Source organism: Neocloeon triangulifer, unplaced genomic scaffold (genome assembly GCF_031216515.1).
Source record: "Neocloeon triangulifer isolate White Clay Creek 2 clone unplaced genomic scaffold, ASM3121651v1 ptg000005l, whole genome shotgun sequence".
NCBI classification, from domain to species: domain Eukaryota; kingdom Metazoa; phylum Arthropoda; class Insecta; order Ephemeroptera; family Baetidae; genus Neocloeon; species Neocloeon triangulifer.
In genome coordinates this window covers 352,890-373,953 of record NW_026775548.1, presented here as the reverse complement: position 1 = coordinate 373,953, position 21,064 = coordinate 352,890, and the positions used below count along the sequence as shown (strand labels likewise).

General features: G+C 34.2%; 2 protein-coding genes across 5 annotated transcripts in view; one reads left to right on the top strand and one right to left on the bottom strand.

The window, feature by feature from the left end:
• Positions 1–436: 436 nt before the first annotated feature.
• LOC132193991 (uncharacterized) lies at positions 437–16,576 on the bottom strand. Of its 4 annotated transcripts, none has more exons than XM_059615006.1 (14): positions 16,309–16,569; positions 11,083–11,178; positions 10,980–11,031; positions 10,719–10,924; positions 10,492–10,667; positions 10,294–10,429; positions 10,044–10,242; positions 9,711–9,988; positions 9,437–9,657; positions 7,935–7,988; positions 7,653–7,706; positions 7,371–7,424; positions 5,790–5,865; positions 437–5,731 (listed from the first exon to the last, which is right to left on the bottom strand). In XM_059615006.1, the coding sequence occupies exons 2-14, from the start codon at positions 11,123–11,125 to the stop codon at positions 1,893–1,895; spliced, it is 5,388 nt and encodes a 1,795-aa protein (XP_059470989.1). In that variant the 5' UTR covers positions 11,126–11,178; positions 16,309–16,569; the 3' UTR covers positions 437–1,892. The 4 variants fall into 4 exon arrangements, with proteins under 4 accessions (XP_059470989.1, XP_059470990.1, XP_059470991.1 ...); XM_059615009.1 differs by having other exon boundaries at positions 5,590–5,731; positions 7,385–7,424; positions 16,309–16,576; XM_059615007.1 differs by lacking the exon at positions 7,371–7,424 and having other exon boundaries at positions 438–5,731; positions 16,309–16,568.
• Positions 15,117–21,064, top strand: part of LOC132194018 (uncharacterized) — a 25,207-nt gene continuing 19,259 nt past the window's right edge. The window contains exon 1 of the mRNA XM_059615049.1: positions 15,117–15,210. The gene's annotated coding sequence lies outside the window, so the exon portion shown is untranslated. The remainder of the gene's footprint in view (positions 15,211–21,064) is intronic.

Below are 21,064 nucleotides of genomic sequence, written 5' to 3'. Positions count from 1 at the left end.
AGAGCCGTTTGTTTTTGAAAAAAATTCCAACCAGGACAAAGCCCGAGCTCTTTATTCCATGATCTATTCCTTGAGTGTAAATTTCTTCATCTAAATAGCATTTCTTGACAAATGCGATAGAGTAATGCGTCCAGGAGACCAAATCCATAGAATTAAATTGAAGTTGAACCTGTACTTTTATTCTATTAATTATAAAATATATAAAATTATAAAAAAATTTCAATGCTTAATTCATTTGAAAATTTAAAATTATGGTTTTAATTTTTTAATCAGAAGCAGCAAAATCCAGCAGCGGCCGAAATTGAGAACAAGAGTTGCATTCGGCCAAGCAGCCAAAGTCGCACAAGGACTCTCTGTCTGTTTATTAATTATTGAAAAAAACAAAATAATTGTAAACAAAAACACACACAAAAATACATTCCAAATAAAGATTAAAAATTCACTTTCAGCCGAATCCAGAAAAAGAAAGTTGAAAAATATGAACTTAATGTCTATTTATTGAAAATGAAAATATTGATAACACGATGAAATAAATTACAAATGACATGAAAAGTTACATTTTATATTATAAATTATATATTAATTTTTTTAACATGCAGGCCAGACATTCAAATCCAGCAAAATAAAGTTTCCTTCGTCCGTTTCAACTTCCAGATCGGGCAGCAAATATTGTCGCAATCAGGATGAGAATAAATGCTCGTTTTCAATTTGTTAGTGGAGCGACGTACTTTTAGAATGAAATAAATGCACTGGGAATTATTTTATCTGTTTCTGCTGAGGCCAAATCAAGAACGAATATGTCTGAGACCTCAAGTTTCTCTCGTAAACAGATTTCACAAAGTTTGTCTTCATTGTAACATTGACATTACAGCCTCGAGAAAGTTTCAGTGACTGCTTGTCAATGAATCGCCCCGTGCCATTTTTTTGAGGAAATTCCAATCCTGGCGCAGGATAATAATTTAATTTTCGAAATATCTCTCAAGCTTTTTGCCCGCAATCGATTTCTTACCTTCAATGAACTGCGAATGCAACCGGCGCAACGCTGATGTTGCGCAGGTTGCCTATTTTTTTCCATTTCTTGCAACCGTCTATTGCATTGAATTAATTTCATCAAAACACAGTGACCTAAAAAATTTAAAACTGCGACTGTGGAATCGTGCTGCTTTGATTCCACTATAATGCTACTTTTTATTTATCTCTCCCGTGAGTTTAAATTTGATAGCATTTCAAAGTATACATGAATTAAAAAATTACTTAAATTTATTCTAAACTGATACATCTTTCCAGGGAGGATACAAAATTCTTGAGTCTTTTAGACCCGAAAATATAAGAAAAAAGGGATAATTAACGGTAGAATGTATATTATTTTAATCACCCATTAATAGAGTTCCAAAAAATATTTAAATTATGAGTCATAATTTATGACCGTTAATCGATTTCCACTAATACTTGCAACTCTTCATTTGATCTGGCATTATTCATTGATTGAATTATGCAACCTGCCTGTCCAACGCGTTGCCTAGATTTTAGTATAGATATTTTGCTGTTTCATTGCATTGCGAGAAAAATATAAAAATTAGAGTTAGAATAAAGTCACAGGCAAAATAAAAGGAAGGCAGGGTGTTATGGGGATTGATATATTTGTGTATTTCATAATTTTAATTCAATATCTCAATATTCCTTATAATCAGAATAGTTGTGCAACAATTGATACATTTCTTTGCTTCCTGATGTAGCTGCCACCGTGTGAGGCGTTCTATTATCATCGTCACGAGCGTTGACGTTTGCTCCTTTTGAAAGAAGAAATTCGGCCACTGCAACGCGACCATTTTGAGCAGCACAATGAAGAGCCGTTCGTCCCCATCCGCCTTTCTTTTCTACGTTGAAGCCATTTAATCCCAACAAATACTTGGAATTGTCCAATTTCCCTCCGAGGCAGGCCAAATGCAAAGCGTCGTTTCCGTATTTGCCACCGCACTCAAATCAGCGCCGTTTTCCACCAATAATTGACACATTTCTTCGTATGAAAACTGAGCTGCTAAAATGAAAGGCGTGTAATTCTTATTGTCACGAGCGTTTACGTTTGCTCCTTTTGAAAGAAGAAATTCGGCCACTGCAACGTGACCATTAAAAGCAGCACAATGAAGAGCCGTTCTTCCTAAGTGGCCTTTCTTTTCCACGCTGAAGCCATTTAATCCCAACAAGTACTTGGCATTGTGCAATTTCCCGCCTTGGCAGGCCAAATGCAGAGCGTCGTCTCCGTAATTGTCCACTGCACTCAAATCAGCGTCTTTTCCCACCAAGAATCGACACATTTCTTCGCTTGAAAATTGAGCTGCGGAAGCGAGAGGCGTCTTATTATTTTCGTCACGAGCGTTGACTTTTGCTCCTTTTGAAAGAAGAAATTCGGCCACTGCGACGTGACCTTTATAAGCAGCCATATGAAGAGCCGTTTTTTCGTCACGGCCTTTCATTTCAACGCTGAAATCATTTAAACCCAGCAAGTATTTGGCAATGTGCAATTTCCCTCCGAGGCAGGCCAAATGCAAAGCGTCGTGTCCGTATTTGTCGACCGCACTCAAATCAGCGCCGTTTTCAACTAACAAGCGACACATTTCTTCGCATGAAAATTGAGCTGCTAAAATGAATGGCGTGGAAGTATAATCGTCACGAACGTTGACGTTTGCTCCTTTTGAAAGAAGAAATTCGGCCATTGCAACGTGATCATTTTCAGCAGCCATATGAAGAGCCGTTTTTCCGTACCGGCTTTTCTTTTCCACGCTGAAGCCATTTAATCCCAACAAATACTTGATATTTTCCAATTTCCCTCCGATGCAGGCACAATGCAAAGCGTCGTTTCCGTCTTCGTCCACCGCACTCAAATCAGCGCCGTTTTCAACCAATAATCGACAAATTTCTTCGCTTGAAAATTGAGCTGCCAAAGTGAGAAGCGTATTCCCGTTTGTATCCCGTTTATTTATATCGCCGCTATTGAGCAGGTTTTTCAGATTAGGTTTCAACTCCTGAAGAATGTGATCAAGTTGTTCACGCAAAATGCTATGAATGTCAACATTTTGGCTTTGATCGAAGAAAATGCTCAAATTGTCACTAAAAGTGGTATTCTGAGAAATATAACTGTTTATGAAAACGCGGCACTGCCTTAAGTTGGCGTTTTGGAATATTGGAATCGAAGACGCTGATTCGAATTCTATTTCTTGAATAAAGCGCTGGGCAACGAGAAATTCAGCAAACGTTTGGTGAACAAATCGTATTTTCCCTTCTTCCATTGATGCGACGCCAGTGTTGTTGATTAAATTGACGTCTGTTGGAGGGGGAATTGAGCCATCATTTAGAAGAAATCTTAGTGAGATTTCCTGCAAAAGTTGAATTCGCTCGTCAACCACGAAGTCTTTTGGTGTTCTGCTTTCCTTCGAAGTTTGCAATGCTTCTGTAACTTTCTTTTTAATCACCTTCTCGTAGATACAAAATATTCCCTGATCTGATTGCAGGTTCACGCCACTTATCAAAGACAAATGGAACGGGTTCTTGAGAATGTCAGTAGCACCAGATGTTTCAAAGAGATTAAAGAGTTTTTCACAATCCTTTTTTCCCAAATTCAAAAGAAGTTCGAGTTGTTCTTCCCTCTCAAGAGGTTTGATTACAATCTTCCTCGTTGATAGCCAGTCTAGTGACTTTAAAAGGGTTTCTTCTTCCTCAGGCCTTGTTGCGATCACCAGTGGCATCTTCATTTTGGTCACATCTTTAATTATATTCATCACTTTCACTCGTAAATCAGGGCAAATTTCATCGAAACCGTCCAGAAACACAACTGATTTCCTCTCTTGCACTAATTTTTTCGCATCATTGTGGCTCATCTCAGTGGATTTGGATAGTAAATTTACAATGTTAGGAGACCGTTCGCTGTAAAAATATTCGTAATATTGCTGCAGTTGGATGTTGAAGATTGTTTTGTCCGTTGGCTCCTTGTTTAGATAATTCGCAATTTCTAGGAGAACTGTTGACTTTCCCGAACCAGGCAGCGACGAGAAAAGCCACACGCAGTAATCTTGCTCTCCAGAGTCCAACAGCTGCAGCTTCATCTCTTGTTTCAGTTCGTCAAATGTCAAATTTTTCTCATTTGGTTCATGCGTCTCGAGCAAGTTGGAACGATTTTGGCTCATTGAACTTGAACTTTCACGCAATTCATTAAGAATTTGGTTTTTTGTGTCCTTCTTTGAAATATTACTTAACAAACTTGTGAATCGAGGTGCAACAAAGGTAGAATTCTTGGCTAATTTTTCAATAGATGGCTCAATAAATTGATGTATATTCTTCAGATCCTCCTTGACAACAATGTTGAGAATTTCCTTGATGGAATCACTTCTAAGATAGTTATTCAATTTGATATAATGAGTGCTATCATCAGAATATACAGTTGAAAGAAAGCTATCGTAAAACTTTCGGCATTGTCTCAAATTTTTTTTTTTTAAGATTTGAATTCCCGATTCGTTTCTTTCATTAATATCTTTCACGTACTTATTGGTAATAAGTAACTGTGCATACACATCGTTAACAAATCTAGAGTTATTTTCACTTATTGAGGCTAACCCAGAGTTATTGATGGCTTCCATATCTTGGACACTCCACTTTCGATTTCGATCGGAAAGAACCTTTTGAATCGCCAAATCTTGAAGTAAATCTTCTACTTCAACAAATGCTTTTGAAAATCTTATTACATTGATTCGTTTATTTATTCCCAAATTTTTTTTGATATTGTATTCAATAATGCACTGAATTATATTGTTGCAGGTACGATATGAAGTAGAAAAAGAATTTCTATTTTCCATCCACATTTCAGTAGTAAGAATCAAATGTAAAGGATTTTTGAGCACATCAGATACTCCAAGATTTTTCATTTTCTGGAAGAACTCTGTGCAGTCTTCATAGTTCAATAAAGCTTTCATTTCGAGGAGACCTAATTGGTCAGTTTCACTTAATGGCTCTATTTCCACTTTGAACTTGGACACATTTTCCAGAGTCTCCATGATAATTCCTTCCTCTTGATATTGAGTTGTAATAAGTAGAGGAATTTTACATTGGACTGCATTCAATAACATGTCTAACAGTTTATCGCGTAGCATTGGACAAATCTCATTAAAACCATCAAGGAGCAAAACAAGCTTGTCATTTATGCCGAATCCAAGTGCATATTTTAGAAATTCGTTGATTGTTGGTTTGTTTGTACTCGATAAGTACTCGAATTTCTCTTTGAGTTGAATGGAAACAATTTTTCTTTTATTTTGGTTTCGTGATAAATGGCATGCAAGCTCCTTAACGACTGTAGATTTTCCTGAACCAGGAAGCGAAGAAATGATGCAAACGGTGTAATCTTCTTCATTCTGGTTTTCAATCAAATGCAATCCTAACTTTTCCAACAGTTGTTGAAATGTCAATTGCTTTTCATTTTCCTCATCTATTTTAGAGCCCATCACACCTAGTCTCGTCATCCCTGCCGAGTTGATAGTTCGTTTTGAAACGGAAGTTTTGAAGGTGGGCTCCACGAAGCATGCAGGCTTGTTTTCAAAGTTGAGCAAACAGTGAAGAGTGGATGAAACTTGAGGTAACACCGTGTCCAACAAATCACGTTTGTTCCTGACAAGATCCAGAGTCAGTTCTAAGATGTTTGCATCGTTTTTCAGATCAGGATTTTCGAAAACCTGTATCAGCCGATCTGCAGAGGGTATGCAAGTATTTATTAGTTTTGTAAAATGTCTTTCGTTTTTATTTACCAGAATCCTTTAGGATGCAAATGAAATAACCTGAATGGTTTGTTCCGTCCAACTCCAGTTTTTGTACATACTTCTCCTGGAAAAAATGTATCAATTCAGCGGAATACTTTATATTATGTTAGATATCTGTTGAAGATATGTAGTAATATAAAATGATAATAATGCAATTGCATTAATGTCGATATCTAGCTCTCCATTTCGAGAGATTAATACTTAATGAGAATGAGCCCCGACGCCAATTTTGTTCCGAAAATGCATATATGGGCATGATTGACCGCTATACATTATTAGTGTTGTTTACTCGTCCACATTGTTAAATATATTTTGCATGAAAATCATATCGTTCCAGACTCGTCTGATTTTCTGATGTAAAAATATAGTGCCACAACAAATTATGAATTTAATAGATTCGGCATATTTTTGGCCTATCCCTATAATTAATTTTAGGCTCTAAAAAGTCTAAAATATGAAATTATTTTGAACTGAGATATTAAGCAATAAAAAATAGAACAAACCAGGCAACCAACGATTTTTTTTTCAAATCAAAATTTTAAAATTCAATTGTAACACTAAAACTATGTGTACTCTAATCAATGGGAGGTTTTTAGGTCAACAATTTTAGTTATGAGTTATAATTTGGATTTTCGTAGCAATTAAGAATAAACACGTTTATGGCCATTAAAATCCGGACTGGGATATAATTAGGTAGTATTAATATTTATCAACTGTGGACCAGACGCAACTTGACCAAAACCTCTTGGACGAGATGCAACTTTCAAATAACTTGTTGACCACGGTGATTTTAATTTTCCTCGATGGGCTTTGTGAGTTGTTTATGGTTTAAGAAAAACAATATCCTGCTCTACATGTTTCGGTTGCGGGCTGTAGCCCTTATTTATGAGCTTTTTCGGCGGTGGTCGAGAGAAGATCACTTTTTTAAGTCAAAAAGTGACAACCGCGCTTTTTGAAGAGGTATTAGACCCTTTTGGTCTAGAGTCGGAACTGCTGCCAAACTTAATACAATAATATTATAACAATATTAAAAACAACCAATAAAATGAAATAATTGATAAATTTAATTATTGAAACATAATTAAATTTGTATAATCTGTATTTCATTTTGTTCTGAAAAATTAAAAAAAGTAAATTAAATAACAATTATTTCTTTCAACATAAGTTTACCATTAAAATTATTAAACTTTTATTATGTATAGTAAATTTTTTATGACAACATAGGCTCCTCCTAAATTTTCAATAGTTGTATAAAGCATAAATTTTGTCACAATATCGTGTGAACATTGGAGCCAAAAATTTCAAGCCGATTTCTTTAAATAAAAAAAAAATGACCTAATAGAAAAACCAGAGAGAGACTTCAAAATAAAGACTACAAATTCCTCTTTCTTTGTAAATATTTTGATATTTTAGGTTTTAAGATCATAAAAAATAATAGGGATCATTATTGGTCGTTTTTAGCAACAATTTATAAACACGTTTTTGTGCAATCACTTAAATTTAATATTGTTTTTTCTTTTAGATTAGAATAGATTTTTTCTTTTAGGAAAAATAAAATGCTTTGCTTATATTTCCAGAGCCACCTGAATGCCTTTTTGCTTCCGGAGTCAGTGACGTCGGTACCTATAATGAGATAACAAATAATGCATGACATGTGAGTTATGTATGAATAACTGTTTCATCAATTTTTGCAAATGCAGGTTTATTTCAATCAGCTCGATCGAATGAGAAGATGTTGGCATTCAAGCGCAAGCGGTCACTTTTTTGTGCAATCACTTAAATTTAATATTGTTTTTTCTTTTAGATTAGATTAGATTTTTCCTTTTAGGAAAAATAAAATGCTTTGCTTACATTTCCAGAGCCACCTGAATGCCTTTTTGCTTCCAGAGTCAGTGACGTCGGTACCTATAATGAGATAACAAATAATGCATGACATGTGAGTTATGTATGAATAACTGTTTCATCAATTTTTGCAAATGTAGGTTTATTTCAATCAGCTCGATCGAATGAGAAGATGTTGGCATTCAAGCGCAAGCGGTCACTTTTTTGTGCAATCACTTAAATTTAATATTGTTTTTTCTTTTAGATTAGATTAGATTTTTCCTTTTAGGAAAAATAAAATGCTTTGCTTACATTTCCAGAGCCACCTGAATGCCTTTTTGCTTCCAGAGTCAGTGACGTCGGTACCTATAATGAGATAACAAATAATGCATGACATGTGAGTTATGTATGAATAACTGTTTCATCAATTTTTGCAAATGTAGGTTTATTTCAATCAGCTCGATCGAATGAGAAGATGTTGGCATTCAAGCGCAAGCGGTCAAGGAGTGAAGGAAACGGGCATTATCCTTCCTTAAATTTTTTTTTTATTTTCATCATAATTGGCATAATAGGGTCACAAACCGTGACGTACATTTTGGTTGAGCCGATTGGATTTTTTTGTCAATGAAAACAATTTTCAAATAACTATCGCTGGATAAAATCTGTTTTCTTTTCACTCCGGCCGCTTACTTATATCTTCAAAAATTATAAATCAAGATTCAATCATAATGGAATGACATATATTTGATTATAATTTATAAATAACCCTACTTGCTTTATTATAGATTGTAGCGTAGCAAGTTTTGACACGAGACGCAGCGTGGCACCAATTTTTTTAATTCTTACTCTCTTTATAAATGATTTTTAACCATTGCAAAAGGATTGAAATTTAGGGTAATTCGTTTATTGTTGCTGACGATGTGAATAAGATATTATATGCACTCTAAGGCAAATACTAATTGTAAAAAAAAAAAATACTTTCTTCGAATATATCAGAATTCTGAGCTATAGTTCTTAAGTTATAGTAATATTTCGAGTCACCGCTATTGCCCCTAAATTAATTTGTCCTAAAACCAACATCTTCATTGGCCCTAAAAACAAATACCCTTAAGAACTCCTTATTGACATAGTCAAATCAAGTCTTTACAACAATAGTAGCCATTTTGGGCAATTATTGGGAATATAACAAACCATTGTTGTAAAGACTTGATTTGACTATGTCAATAAGGAGTCCTTAAAATAATTGTCCCAAATTTTTCACTCTAAATCCTCTAAAAAGTAAATTTCTTAAAATCATTTGCCCTAAAAGTAAAAAAAAAAAAAAAAATTGGATAGGCCATTTTGATCATTTCTAGTTACCTTTTAATTAATTTTTGTCAAACTTCATCGACAGGGAAAAAGCAAGTGTCTAAAAACCGAATTTTTCATCTTTCGTAGGAAAAGTAGACTAAAAAACTATATAAGCACTATTTTGCCCATCTCAAACTAGCTTTATAATCTTTCTCTAAAATGCACAATAGTAAAATATAAAATGAAAAAATATTAAAAAAGAATTTACTGATGCACGGAGAAATTATACAGAACTGCATGTTTTGAGTTGAAGTGTTAGAAAATTGATGAAGCTTATATATAGTTATTATTTTTTTTTTTTAATTTTTCTATAGCAAGAGAAATAATTAACAAATTTTACTTAGAAATGCTTCAATTCACCCTAATCATAAAAAATAATTAAATGAATGAATGAATTCGATTTGAGGAGGTTTGAAATAAGGGGCAACGCGGGTCTCCCAATATTTCAGCATTTAAAAACTTACTGTTGTGAAGTTGTCAAAATCAATTGTTTGATCCACGAAGAAGAATAATTTTGGCCTCCCAATCCACATCTTATTTCCTGGTCCTAGGAATTTGTAGACAAGGTCTCCGATTTTGACGAAAGTGTTTCCAATGAGAACGCAAACCTCGTTCTCTTCGTTTAAAAACAGCGGAGCAAAAAAGACGGCCAAAAAACAACCGACTTCACCCTGCTCTCCTTGTGCTACCAAATAAAAGCTAATTATTTGACAGCTTAACTTAAAACAACAGATTTACTTTTCTGAATAAGTGATTTCAAATTTGTTTTGCTGTTTTCGAGAATGTTGGTCGTAAATCCTAAATTTTTACGCAGCGCCTTTTCCACGCACTTAACATTCGGATCAGACACCCTAGCAGTGAAAATCTCTGCCCATTTCTCTCGCAGGTACATTCCGTGTTTTGTACGCCATTGGAAGAACGCTGATCGTTTGGCAGTTATGCTATTTTCAAGGTAGGTTCCTTTCCCTCCTTTACCACCTGATTGTGTTTCGCCAACAACTTCTGGCTTTGTTGCCCTGTTAAAAACCAAAATTTCAAAATGTTAAATATTTAAAAAGATTACCAACTGACTTGAAAATCACGAATTTCCTGTGCCGAGTGTATTTGACCTCGGGTGTCTGGCCTACCCCTATTAACTTGCCATGGATCCAATGTTGCAATTTGGTGAGAAAAACCTCCAACGGCTCGTCTTTTTCAAGATCATCCAACAAAGTGCAAATTCCCTGCACCAACCACGTGCCTTTAGACGTGTCTCTGATGTGAAAAGTCGCTGAAATTCCTTAAATTATTTTTATTAAACATCAATATTAAAAACCATCACTTTCGACTGTGGAATAGACGATGACAAAATTCTCAGCACCGGGCATGTTGGTCAACCTGCTTGAAGTTTGGTTTCTGTAATCCTCATGTTTTTTCATTTCTCGATGAGCCATGTCCGTGAGAAATCCCCTGCAAGGCTATTAATCACAATTTTAAAGAATATATACTTAGGAATTTTAATGATTTAATTCCTTCTTACACCAAAGAAAATGACATTGAGTTGTACTCGCAGGTTTGGTGACCTCTTAATTGCCTCCACCACTAGACTGGTCAGGAAGAATTCGTGATATCCACACTCGTTCTTGTGGTCTGTCAGGATAATATTGTTTTCTGCTCCGTGCGACAAGATGATGAGAAAAAATGCAGAGGGAACAGCTTTAATCATAAAAAATTATAACGAAAATATTGATTTCTTAATTTTTGTACTTGATATATTGAAGAGCTTGAGAAGTTCTTCCTCGTTTGCTAATATTGTAAGGAAATCTTCAGCTGTGGGTGACGTCAGTTCTTTGTATCGACATTTCCTCTTCTCCTTAAAAGATTTTCTTAAATTTTCTAGATCCTTTTCATTGCCATATCGCCTCATTTCGGCATCATCTTTGAATTCGTAACTGACAACCAAAACGCAAGCGCTGCAAACAAATTTATGTCGATTGTATAATTTTTTTACAATTTTGATGCTGGTACTCGTCTGCATTCTGGTTGTTTTCAAAGTAGCCCAGACACGCCAGTTCCTTTTCTGGGAAAAAATATTTTATTCCAATTGTGAGAAAACAAAATATAGACCTACCTGAAAGGGATGAAGATCCTGCTTGCACCTTGGAACTATTCATTTTGCTACCATGCGCACCATTGGAATTTATTTTCAGCTCGCTGAGGATTGCTCCTAGAATTAAATTTATGAAGAATAAAATTCAACAATATTAATTGTCGCTACAGATACTAGAGATATGTCAAAATTTGATTTATTCAAATTTTAATTATATTTTACTATAATGAATTTATTTCAATGTCATCTATTTGATGTTATCCTTAATTTTTTTTCGTATTTATTTATGCATATTGGTCAATTTGTAAATCGGCCGGAAAAAAATTGATTTTTATCTCAACAGAAATTTCAGTCTAGATGCTTAATTGGTCCAAATGCTTTCGGTCTGATTGCGAATCAGAAACAAGAAAAAGTGTTTCTTTTGAACTAAAATTTACTATTTATATAGTGATAGTGCCGTTTTTTCTTTCTTTACAATTATGTATCCCTTGCCCGGGGGCTGCAAAGGGCAATCCATTTGTGTAAGATGCAAAAAAAGTCCAGGAATCAAAAGCATTTTGCCCTTATGTAACCCAGAAAAAATTCATGCTAGTCTGAATATTCTTGCCATCTATTGGGGGATGAAATGAGATACATTTTCTGAGAAGGGCAACAGCCAACAGCTCAGGTAATTTTGAGCCTTTAGGCAAATGTTTGTTTTTCACTCATAACGATGGTATATGGAAACTTACTACCCGGAAACTTACTACACCCATCTGAGAGTAGGCAGCAGCACAGTGGGCGATAAATCGTTATCGAAAATCAGAGCACGTATACGAAAATTTACTACTACCTTTACACAAAATACACAGAAAATAAATTTTATAAAAACTGGCAAAATTTTAAATTTATTTGAAAATAACTAAAAAATAAAATTCCGAGTACAGGTACTTTTAGTTGATCGAAAGTGTTAAAAAAATTATTGAGTAGCAAATAGCAAATGTCTTAATTAAATGAAAATTCATATTTTTATTGGTATTGATCAATAGTTATCTATTTTATTTAAATATTATAATTGTTTCAATTATTACTGTAAACGAAGCAAAACAAATTTCGGAAGATTTTAGAAATACAAAGAATTGGTTCGGAAATCCGTAAACTTGTTCAAGGCAAAAATAACTTTCATTATATTAAAATAATTATAATTATTAAAAATAGTTAAATACTTAGTTATATACTGAAAATCCCACAAAACTTTTAATTTTTTTTATCCATAGAGAACACATATTTATTGATATAGTACTAATTAAATAATGCGCATGTCATAAGTAGTGTCCTTTAGAGAGTGTGATTTTCTGTATTTTCTTTTTTATGTTTGCTAGAAATTTAGAATAAATTTAATTATACCATGAAAAAGTTTGTCCCAACAGCTTATGCATTACCTTTGTTCCATTTTCAATAATCTTCCAATAATGATTTGTCCTTCTTTTAAACTATGAAGAACTCCTTATTGACATAGTCAAATCAATTCTTTACAACAATAATAGTTTGAAAATTCTCACTGTTTTCCAATTAATCGATAAAATGGCTACTATTGTTGTAAATACTTGATGAGACCCCGTCAATAAAAGGAGTCCTTAACAATAAATGATTTTAGTGATTACTTTATACAATACAAATAAATCCATTTTGATCAATAAAATAAGATAAAATAAATTACGAGAGATACTTGTTACTCATTGAAATTTATTTTATCAGTTTCGATCAGCTATAGCCTATAGGTTAAAAAAATATTCTCCATTTAATTTGTTTTAATTTTTTTTCTGTTAAAAATTTTATATTTTTACTGTTTTTATAAAATTTGTATTGTGCCAAGGGTAGTAAGTTTCGCGCTGATTTTCGATATCGATATATCGCCCCCTGAGCTGCTGCCCACTTTCAGATGGGTAAAAAGTTTCCGGGGTATAGTAGTTTTTCAGAAATAGGAAAATTGCTACACAAATTCAAATATACGCCACCTTTCAAAGGTACCTTTTTTACCCAGAAAGAATAGCGGCTTTGGGATCTCAGAAAATGTATCTCAATTCACCCTTAATAGATTGTAAAAAATTCAGACTGGCATGAATTTTTTTCCAGTTTAAAACTTTTTCCGCTGGACTATGTGAGCCATGATGTTGGCTGATGCATGTTAAAATCCTGTTCACTATTTTTGCAAACATTTTATGTGAAAACTTCTTAATTTTTTTCTTTTTAATTATTTTTTGGAATGTGCACTTAAATTTATTTTAAATGTCAAATCAGCATTATTGGAAAACAAACATCTTTTTCCTCTCGAGAAAATAAAAAAATCTTTCTTTGATTTCGACATCCCCCTGCTGCATCTATTACATCAGCTTTGGGTTAAGTGATAATTAATGAAGAGCAGAATACGTTATCATTGCTCCATTATTTAGTTAAAACTAGAAGTCTTTTATTTATGCTAAAGTTCTTTTGTCGTGCGGGTTGCGGAAAACTTCCTTCCATTGGACTGCACGCAGAATCTCCCCACGATCCTGCAACTCGGAGTTAAACAACCCTCGAAGTGCCGCGAGAGCAAAAGGTCGAGGACACCACAAGGGTTGTGCGGAGGGCGAGGCCAAATTAGGAAGCTCAAAATAAATTATCATATCCACGATACTGCCGATACTTATCAACCCTTTGAAGGGTTTGAAAGTTTCGTTTCGTGGAGGTTCAATATTGGTACAGAAAGATCTGATTTTGTGCGCCCTTCAAAATGATACCATGTTTATCACTTTTATGTCACTCCGTCTGCGTGCAGTAGTCGAATAATGAATTTTCGGCATGCCCGAGCGGAAGCCATCTTAGATTTTGGGGTTTCCTGGTTTTCCAGGCAAATAAATAGTTCTAATTGTTTTATCAACATGATATTTTCACAGACGAAAGAGAAGATTTTATGGTCACGTGGATGTGCATATTTACCATCTCGACAGGCCCGTTCGGACGGAATTAAGGAGTTTGCGTAATTGGCGGTGGTGATTTTTCTATTGGTCCAAAAATTAAATACTTTGGCGAATATTAAAGCTATTAAAATAAAATTTTCCAAAAACAATATTTGAAAATTTTTCCATTTTTTTCGTTATTTGGGAAGTGTATAAAATATCATTTAGTTGCCCCTGAAAGGTATGCAATCGAATTTCTTTATAAAAATTTACAAACATAATTGATTATATAATGTGACCTTTCGTGAAATTTTCAAAAAAAATTTCTATGCCGTTCTTATTGGAAAAAAAATTCCCAAAAATTGATTTAAATTTATAATTTGAGACTCTCAGCCGCGCGAAAGCCAAAGGGCGGGTTTTGGACCTTGGACTGCTGGAGCAGAAGCCATCACGGATTTTTAGTTTTTGTGGCAAATTAATTGTTTTAAATGTATAATTAACATGATCTTTTCAAAAATGAAAGAGACGATTTTTATGATCACCTGGGTATGCATTTTTTCCCGATCTTGACGCCTGTTTTGTCGAAATTAAGGGGATTGCAGGTTTGGTCATTGTAATTTTCTATCCAACCAAAAATTAGAAAGTTAGACAAAAGTTAAGCTACTAAAACAAACTTTGAATTAATAATGTTAATTCTTTTGTTATTAAAATAATGATGCAAAATATGTAATGTTGAGTGACCAATCGATATTTTTTTTCAAAAATTTCAAGCCTAAGTCAAGCCCAGGTTTATGTAAACTTTCCTGAAATTTTCAAAATTTCACAAGCAGATTATCCTATTCATAAATAATTTTTTAAAGTATTTCTAAAAGTATTTCTCAAATTTAAATATATAGTACCTTTTTAGGGAAAATATTTTGAATTAGAACGGCTGAAATGAAAAATTTTAAATTTTCAAATGGTTTTTTGGGTAGAAGCGTTGCGACTGAGAAGAGGATTAAAATGATCATGCCGTTTTTATTGCGTTGTTGGTTGGAGGCCGCGCAAAGGGCAGGCGGCAGACCCACTCGGGGCCTCTCAACGCTTAAGCAACGGTGGCAGCGCTTTCAAATGTTGGAAGTGGGAGACGTTGCTGAGCCGCGAGATATGTTGCACACGATTAAAAAAACGTCATTTTTTTAGGAAATTTCGTGACTTTGGATCGAAATTACGTTCAAAACATTTTCGTTTGGTAAGCTTGTTCAAATGCGTTTTCACATTTGGATTTGGAGCCTTTTATTTTTAAGCCTAATGATTTCGTTTTTTTCCGCAAATAATGTTACTAACGCTTTTTATAAAGAACTTTGCAACAAAATTTCTTTTAGTATTTATGCACGATTTTGTAGTGTTTATTTCAATCCTACGTAAATACGAATTAATTTTTTCTAAATGATCCAATGTACTGATAATGTTCTAAAATAGAAAAATTTTGCATTATTTTTTTTATATGAATTAAAAAAAAATAGCCAAATGAAATATACCAAAGTTGAAAAAACGCGTGAGTTTTGATGAAAGCTAAACTTAGAATTGCTATATCAACCTATGTTTAAATAATTTTTTCAAATTGAAATTAAAATTTGTTCATTAAGATATGATAAAAATCATTAATATAATCGATTATGTGGTATTTAATTTGGATACAAAATTTTATTGAACACTGTAGTGTTTTATATTGAAATGTCTGTCGTGTAATATTTATTCTGACAAAAACGCATAAAAAATTATATTTAAAGCTCCATAAATAATCTTTCATCAAAATTTAATTGATATTTCCTGAAATATTGACTCGAAAAAAAAATTATATGGTATATCCTAATATCAAATTACACCAATAAGGGGCAAACAATAAAAAAAAAATTACACCACAAGTAAAAATAACATTTCACCTAAACTTTTAGGCTGGACAAAATAATTCAGAATTGAGCTTAATAATTTTAGGTATGAAACTCAATGGTTGGAAAACGATAATTCACAATTCTTTTAATTATCCAAGAGAAAAATAAATTTTTGTTTTATATATATCCTGTTGATATCCTACAAACGGATGGGCAGGGTTTAAAACGATGTGACGTGTGAACGATTAGGAATTATTTAAGAGGTTTTTACCTCTTAAAAAATTAACCCCTGAAACTGCTTTACACTTTACAACACAAACAAAACACTACTCTACACTAATTTGAACAGAAAAAACACACGCACACTAACCATTATCAGAGGATTAGGAATTCATTCGTGATTTAATCAAACCGCGCACATTAACAATAGAATTGATAATTGACATGATACAAACCTCCGCACTATTGACGAGCTCTGTAGCTTTCTGGCAAAATGATTTGAATACTCCCTCAAATCAGGAAATATAATTAATTTTAAGACGCGCTATTAGCTGCAGACGAATTGCTCAGACAAATCAACACACTGGCAGCTTGCGGGACTGTCTGTTGCGTCAATGCAGAATGCAAATTTTGCAGATCGACTCTCTATGAGGGTCTCTCGTGTTGGTACAAGTGTGCTGTTGGTGTGGTGTGCAAAGCCATAGCACCACATACCCTCATGCGGCCAAACTCAAAAGCGATCGTAGCAGAAAGTCTGATTATGGCTAGTAACAACCGCGGGGCTCTGCTGTTCATTCCACTATTTTGTGCTTACGTCGCACGTCGCACCTCTATGCTGGTGCCATATTTTTTTTAGATAAGATTACATATTTTTATCATCCTTTTGAGCACAAAATATACAGTCATCAACTAGCACAATAATATCACCGTACAAGTACAAGTTAATATCGCGCTAATGGATAAGGCCTTAGCTAAATTTTAGTTTATACGCAGACTTTTAAGTTACAAATATTTTAATTTCACTTTTACCTCCCAATGTATAATTATTTAAATTTATGAAATAAGCGCAGTAATCAGGACATGACTATACTAGCCCTAAAACATATTAAAATTAATGGTGTGTTTTGAATTTATTAATCAAAGCCTACCGCAATTTATTTGATTCACAAATTAAAATTAAAAAATTCCCTTACTCAATTTTTGTTCAAAATTTATTTTTATAAAATTTTGGTCAAATTGGAGTGAGTGAAGCTTATAAACATAATTTATTCCTACACTTTGAATAGTTGTAAATATTATTTATTGATCTATCACAAAGGCAATGCCTATAACAGGATACATGATTTATACTTTCAAAATTATACACATTTAATATGATTGAGAGAAAAGAGGAGAATTTTACATACAAAGTTTTACAATAATAAAATACAAACAAAAAGAAAAAGAAAATCAAAGTTGTTTGGATATTTTTTCTGAATTCTGAAAACTTTATTTCATTTATAGATGACTGCCTGATACTTCCGAATGCCGCTTTTTTTTGCTCTTACTTCTGGAAAAAAAACTGCAGCTCAAATTATGTAGTATTTTCGTCTTTTATTTTAAGCTCACAATTCAGCTTTTATTATTCCAGATCAGTCCTTTTTAATTCTATTAATTTTTCTTTTCATTCATTCAGCTTATAATATGGTTCAAATATTGCTGCAATAATTTATTTTGTTATGAGTTAATATTTTCATATAAACACCAACTCTGCGGTAGTGCATTCCAAAGGCGATAGCTTGTCATTCTGAAAGAGTCATCATTGCAATCAAATGGCGGAAGGAGAAACAATCTGTGTGTTCTAGCAGCTCTGACTTGACAGTCATCGCGCAGCAATAATAACTTCCTTAAATAGGGTGGGCCGTTTTCGTATAATATTTTGTGTGTCATCAACAGAGTGCTCCTCGCGTCAACTTTTGAAATACCTGCTTTAGCATAAAAAGGGGGTATGTGCTCACCGAAATTTATATCATAGACATATCTCACACAATTATTTAATGCCACAGCATCTATCCTTTTCAGTCGCTCCTTTCTCACGTCACAATATATTATGCTGCAGTAATCAATATGAGGTAGAATTAAATTTTTTTTAAGTTGAAGCCGAATTTTTTCAGGGGTCAAAGCACGAAATTTATTTCAATTGTTCAATGTGCCATAAACCTTCTGACACACTGTAGAGATTTGTTTACCCAGCGAAATTTTTGGTCAAAAAACACTCCTAAGTTTTTAAAGTTAGCAACAAATTCAATTTCAGAACCACATAAAAGCAGCTTCGGAAGATAGCTAAAATTTAATTTTGGTTTAATGTTTAATTTAAACGTAGCCCATTCTTTTCTGATCATTTCAAAACATCCTGTAATATTAAATTCATTATTCCAAAAGCGTGTCACCTAGCTAGCCCACACTGCACTCAATATATAGTTGAATATCGTCTGTATAAATATGAAATTTGCATCAGTTCTTTAAAATTCTACATATCAATCATATAGAGAGAAAACAAAAGGGGGCAAAGAACTGATCCCTGTGGAATGCCGTATTTTAATTCCACCCATTTTGAGAAGCTACCATACCCCATACCTCTTACTGTTTGCGTTCTGTCTGAAAGATAACTTGTATACCATTTCATTGTTGAGTGAGGAAAGTTTGGTTGAGAAAGCTTTCTTTTTAAAATTCATGATCAACCGTGTCAAATGTTTAGAGTAATCTAGAAACACCATTAGAACCAATTTTTTTTTTTGAAAAGAGAGACACGAATATCTTCAGCAATTTTAAGCAGCGTCGATGTGTAAAAAGCCTTCTTGTTCTTATGCAGATTGGAACTCTTCGAAAAAATCGTGTTTACTAAATTAAAGTTTAAATTTGCTCGTAAACGATTTTTTCTAAAATTTTTGGTAAAGTTGTACTAACAATAAGTAAAGTTATGGTCCAAAAATCTCCGGGTTTCACTGCATTGCGCACCTTGTGAATAGGGCTCAATATCACTTTTTTCCAAATCGCTGGAAAATCACTCATCTGGAGAGAAGAATTGATAATGTTAGCGAGTGTTGGCAGAATCGCATTATTTATTTTCTTAATCATTGCAATGCAAATTTTGTCATAACCTTCCGCAGACGTTGCGATGTCAAAAATAGCTTGTTTCACATCTGATGGATTAATTTAATATGAAAAATGAAATTGTTCACCTAATCCAAATCCTTCCATAATCCTTTTTTTAGTTTACAGCTTTGTTTTGTCACCATCGCGTGGACCAAAATTAAGGATATGCCAGCAAAAAATGATGGAGGGCGATCCAAAAGCCTAACCTGGCCCAGGCTAACTTGACTTAGCCCCGGGCTAACTTGACTTAGCCCCGGGCTAACTTAGCCCCCCAGCAAAATTGAATGGCGGGTTAAATAAGACCAGGCCAGGTTAATTTAGACCGGGCCAAGTTAGCCTTTTGGATCGCCCTCATGATTTTTAAAATAAAGTTGTACCCAAAAATTAAAAAAAAAAAAAAAAAATTTGGGTGGTGCCTTCTGCACCACTAATAAAGGGCACAGGCCGACAAGACTTTGTCTTGGCTTGACCCAAATATATATATGTTGTTGACCAAACGCCATGAGTGGTCCGAATGCATTCGGACCAAGCGCTTTTAGACTGAATGCATTCGGACCAAGACTCTTTGGTCCGAATGCATTCGGTCTAGACCGGACACAAGCTCGCGTGAAAAACCCATCTCTCAGCGCGTTTGGACCAAAGTCTTGGTCCAGAAGCACGATTTGACAAGTGCTACCAACTACTGCGCCGCGCTATGTGAAAAATACTAACATGCCGTTCACATTTGTAGGTGCTCAATATATTTTGAATTCCAAAATCATTGGGTCACTGCCTTAAATAACAAATGTTTCCATAGGTGCGTTGAAAGTGTTTTAAATCAAAATGATTCAGTGTAGCATCTCATCAAAAGAGACTTAGAAAATTAAATGAATTTTTTTTTACCAAGTGAAAAAATTTCTGACGCGATTGACAAGGTGCGTAAAGACCTTGATCATTTGTGGCCGCTTGGGTAAATAATTAAACAATTTATTATGTAAGCAGCAAGTAAACTTTTACATTTTTAAAGTTTTCTAAGAGGTTTACTTACTGAAGTGATTTTGTTTTGGATCCAAAATTTCATAGCAAAATCAATTTTCTTGGCGGCTTGAGTAACAAAGAAAATCTTAAAAGAGTTGCAAAAATAATGGCTGCAAAAATGTAGAAAAACAAAAGTTTCTATGTAAATCACGATGCCACAAAATTTTGTCATGGGATGACAAGTGAGATAATTCAAAGCAAAATCAATTTAATTGATAGCTGTGTTATAATTAAAGTCTTAAATTTAATATATATATATATATATATATATATATATATATATATATATATATATATATATATATATATATATATATATATATATATATATATATATATATATATATATATATATATATATATATATATATATATATATATATATATATATATATATACATATATATAACACCAATGCTGTCAGCAGCCACGCCTCCTCACATGCAAGCAACCGTGGCCGCCGCCAAGGCCAAATCTTTGGACAGCAGCTGTCCTTCGAACCTACACTTACCAAGGATCGAACCTCTCCACAGAAGCCGTCAGACAACACTGCACCGCGCTTCCAAAACTGTCGCTGCACCTACTCACAATTTTGCTCCACACGAGTTTTATGCAGAACTCTCGTCTGAATCAGAGCATACATCAGCGACGCCGACACGAGCCTTCAAACTCGGACCGACACGGCAAGTATGTGACCTGCAACCCACCGCGCAAACGAGACATAGCAATTTCTCGTCACCTTTGGGGACACACCCTGTCGGACACACCTGAAAGAGCTGATCGGACCAACTACCTTCCAGCACGCCAAGTTCCCCCGGCTGGAATCAACCAACATACAGAGCTTCCAAGTTCTCCTGTTTTTGGACTCAGCAAAAGTCCAACGCCTCAAATTCCTCGTTCACTCCAGCCTATACAAGAGTGACCTTCTCGCCAAGAGACAACTTCTCGCCAAGAGACACCTTCTCGCCAAGAGACACCTCACCAAGAGAAACATACTGAGAGTGACCTCCGGTCTCCAAGTGGGGGCCTATGTAGCGGTCAGCGGTTTCCCGCTGCCCA

Excerpts from the sequence above, each read along its gene's own strand:
- LOC132193991 (XM_059615006.1), bottom strand. The coding sequence starts at position 11,125 with ATGAATAGTTCCAAGGTGCAAGCAGGATCTTCATCCCTTTCAG. Across the intron at positions 10,668-10,718 it reads CAAGCTCTTCAATATATCAA|CTGTTCCCTCTGCATTTTTT; the intron begins GTACAAAAATTA and ends TTATGATTAAAG. Across the intron at positions 7,425-7,652 it reads ATTCAGGTGGCTCTGGAAAT|GTACCGACGTCACTGACTCC; the intron begins GTAAGCAAAGCA and ends ATCTCATTATAG.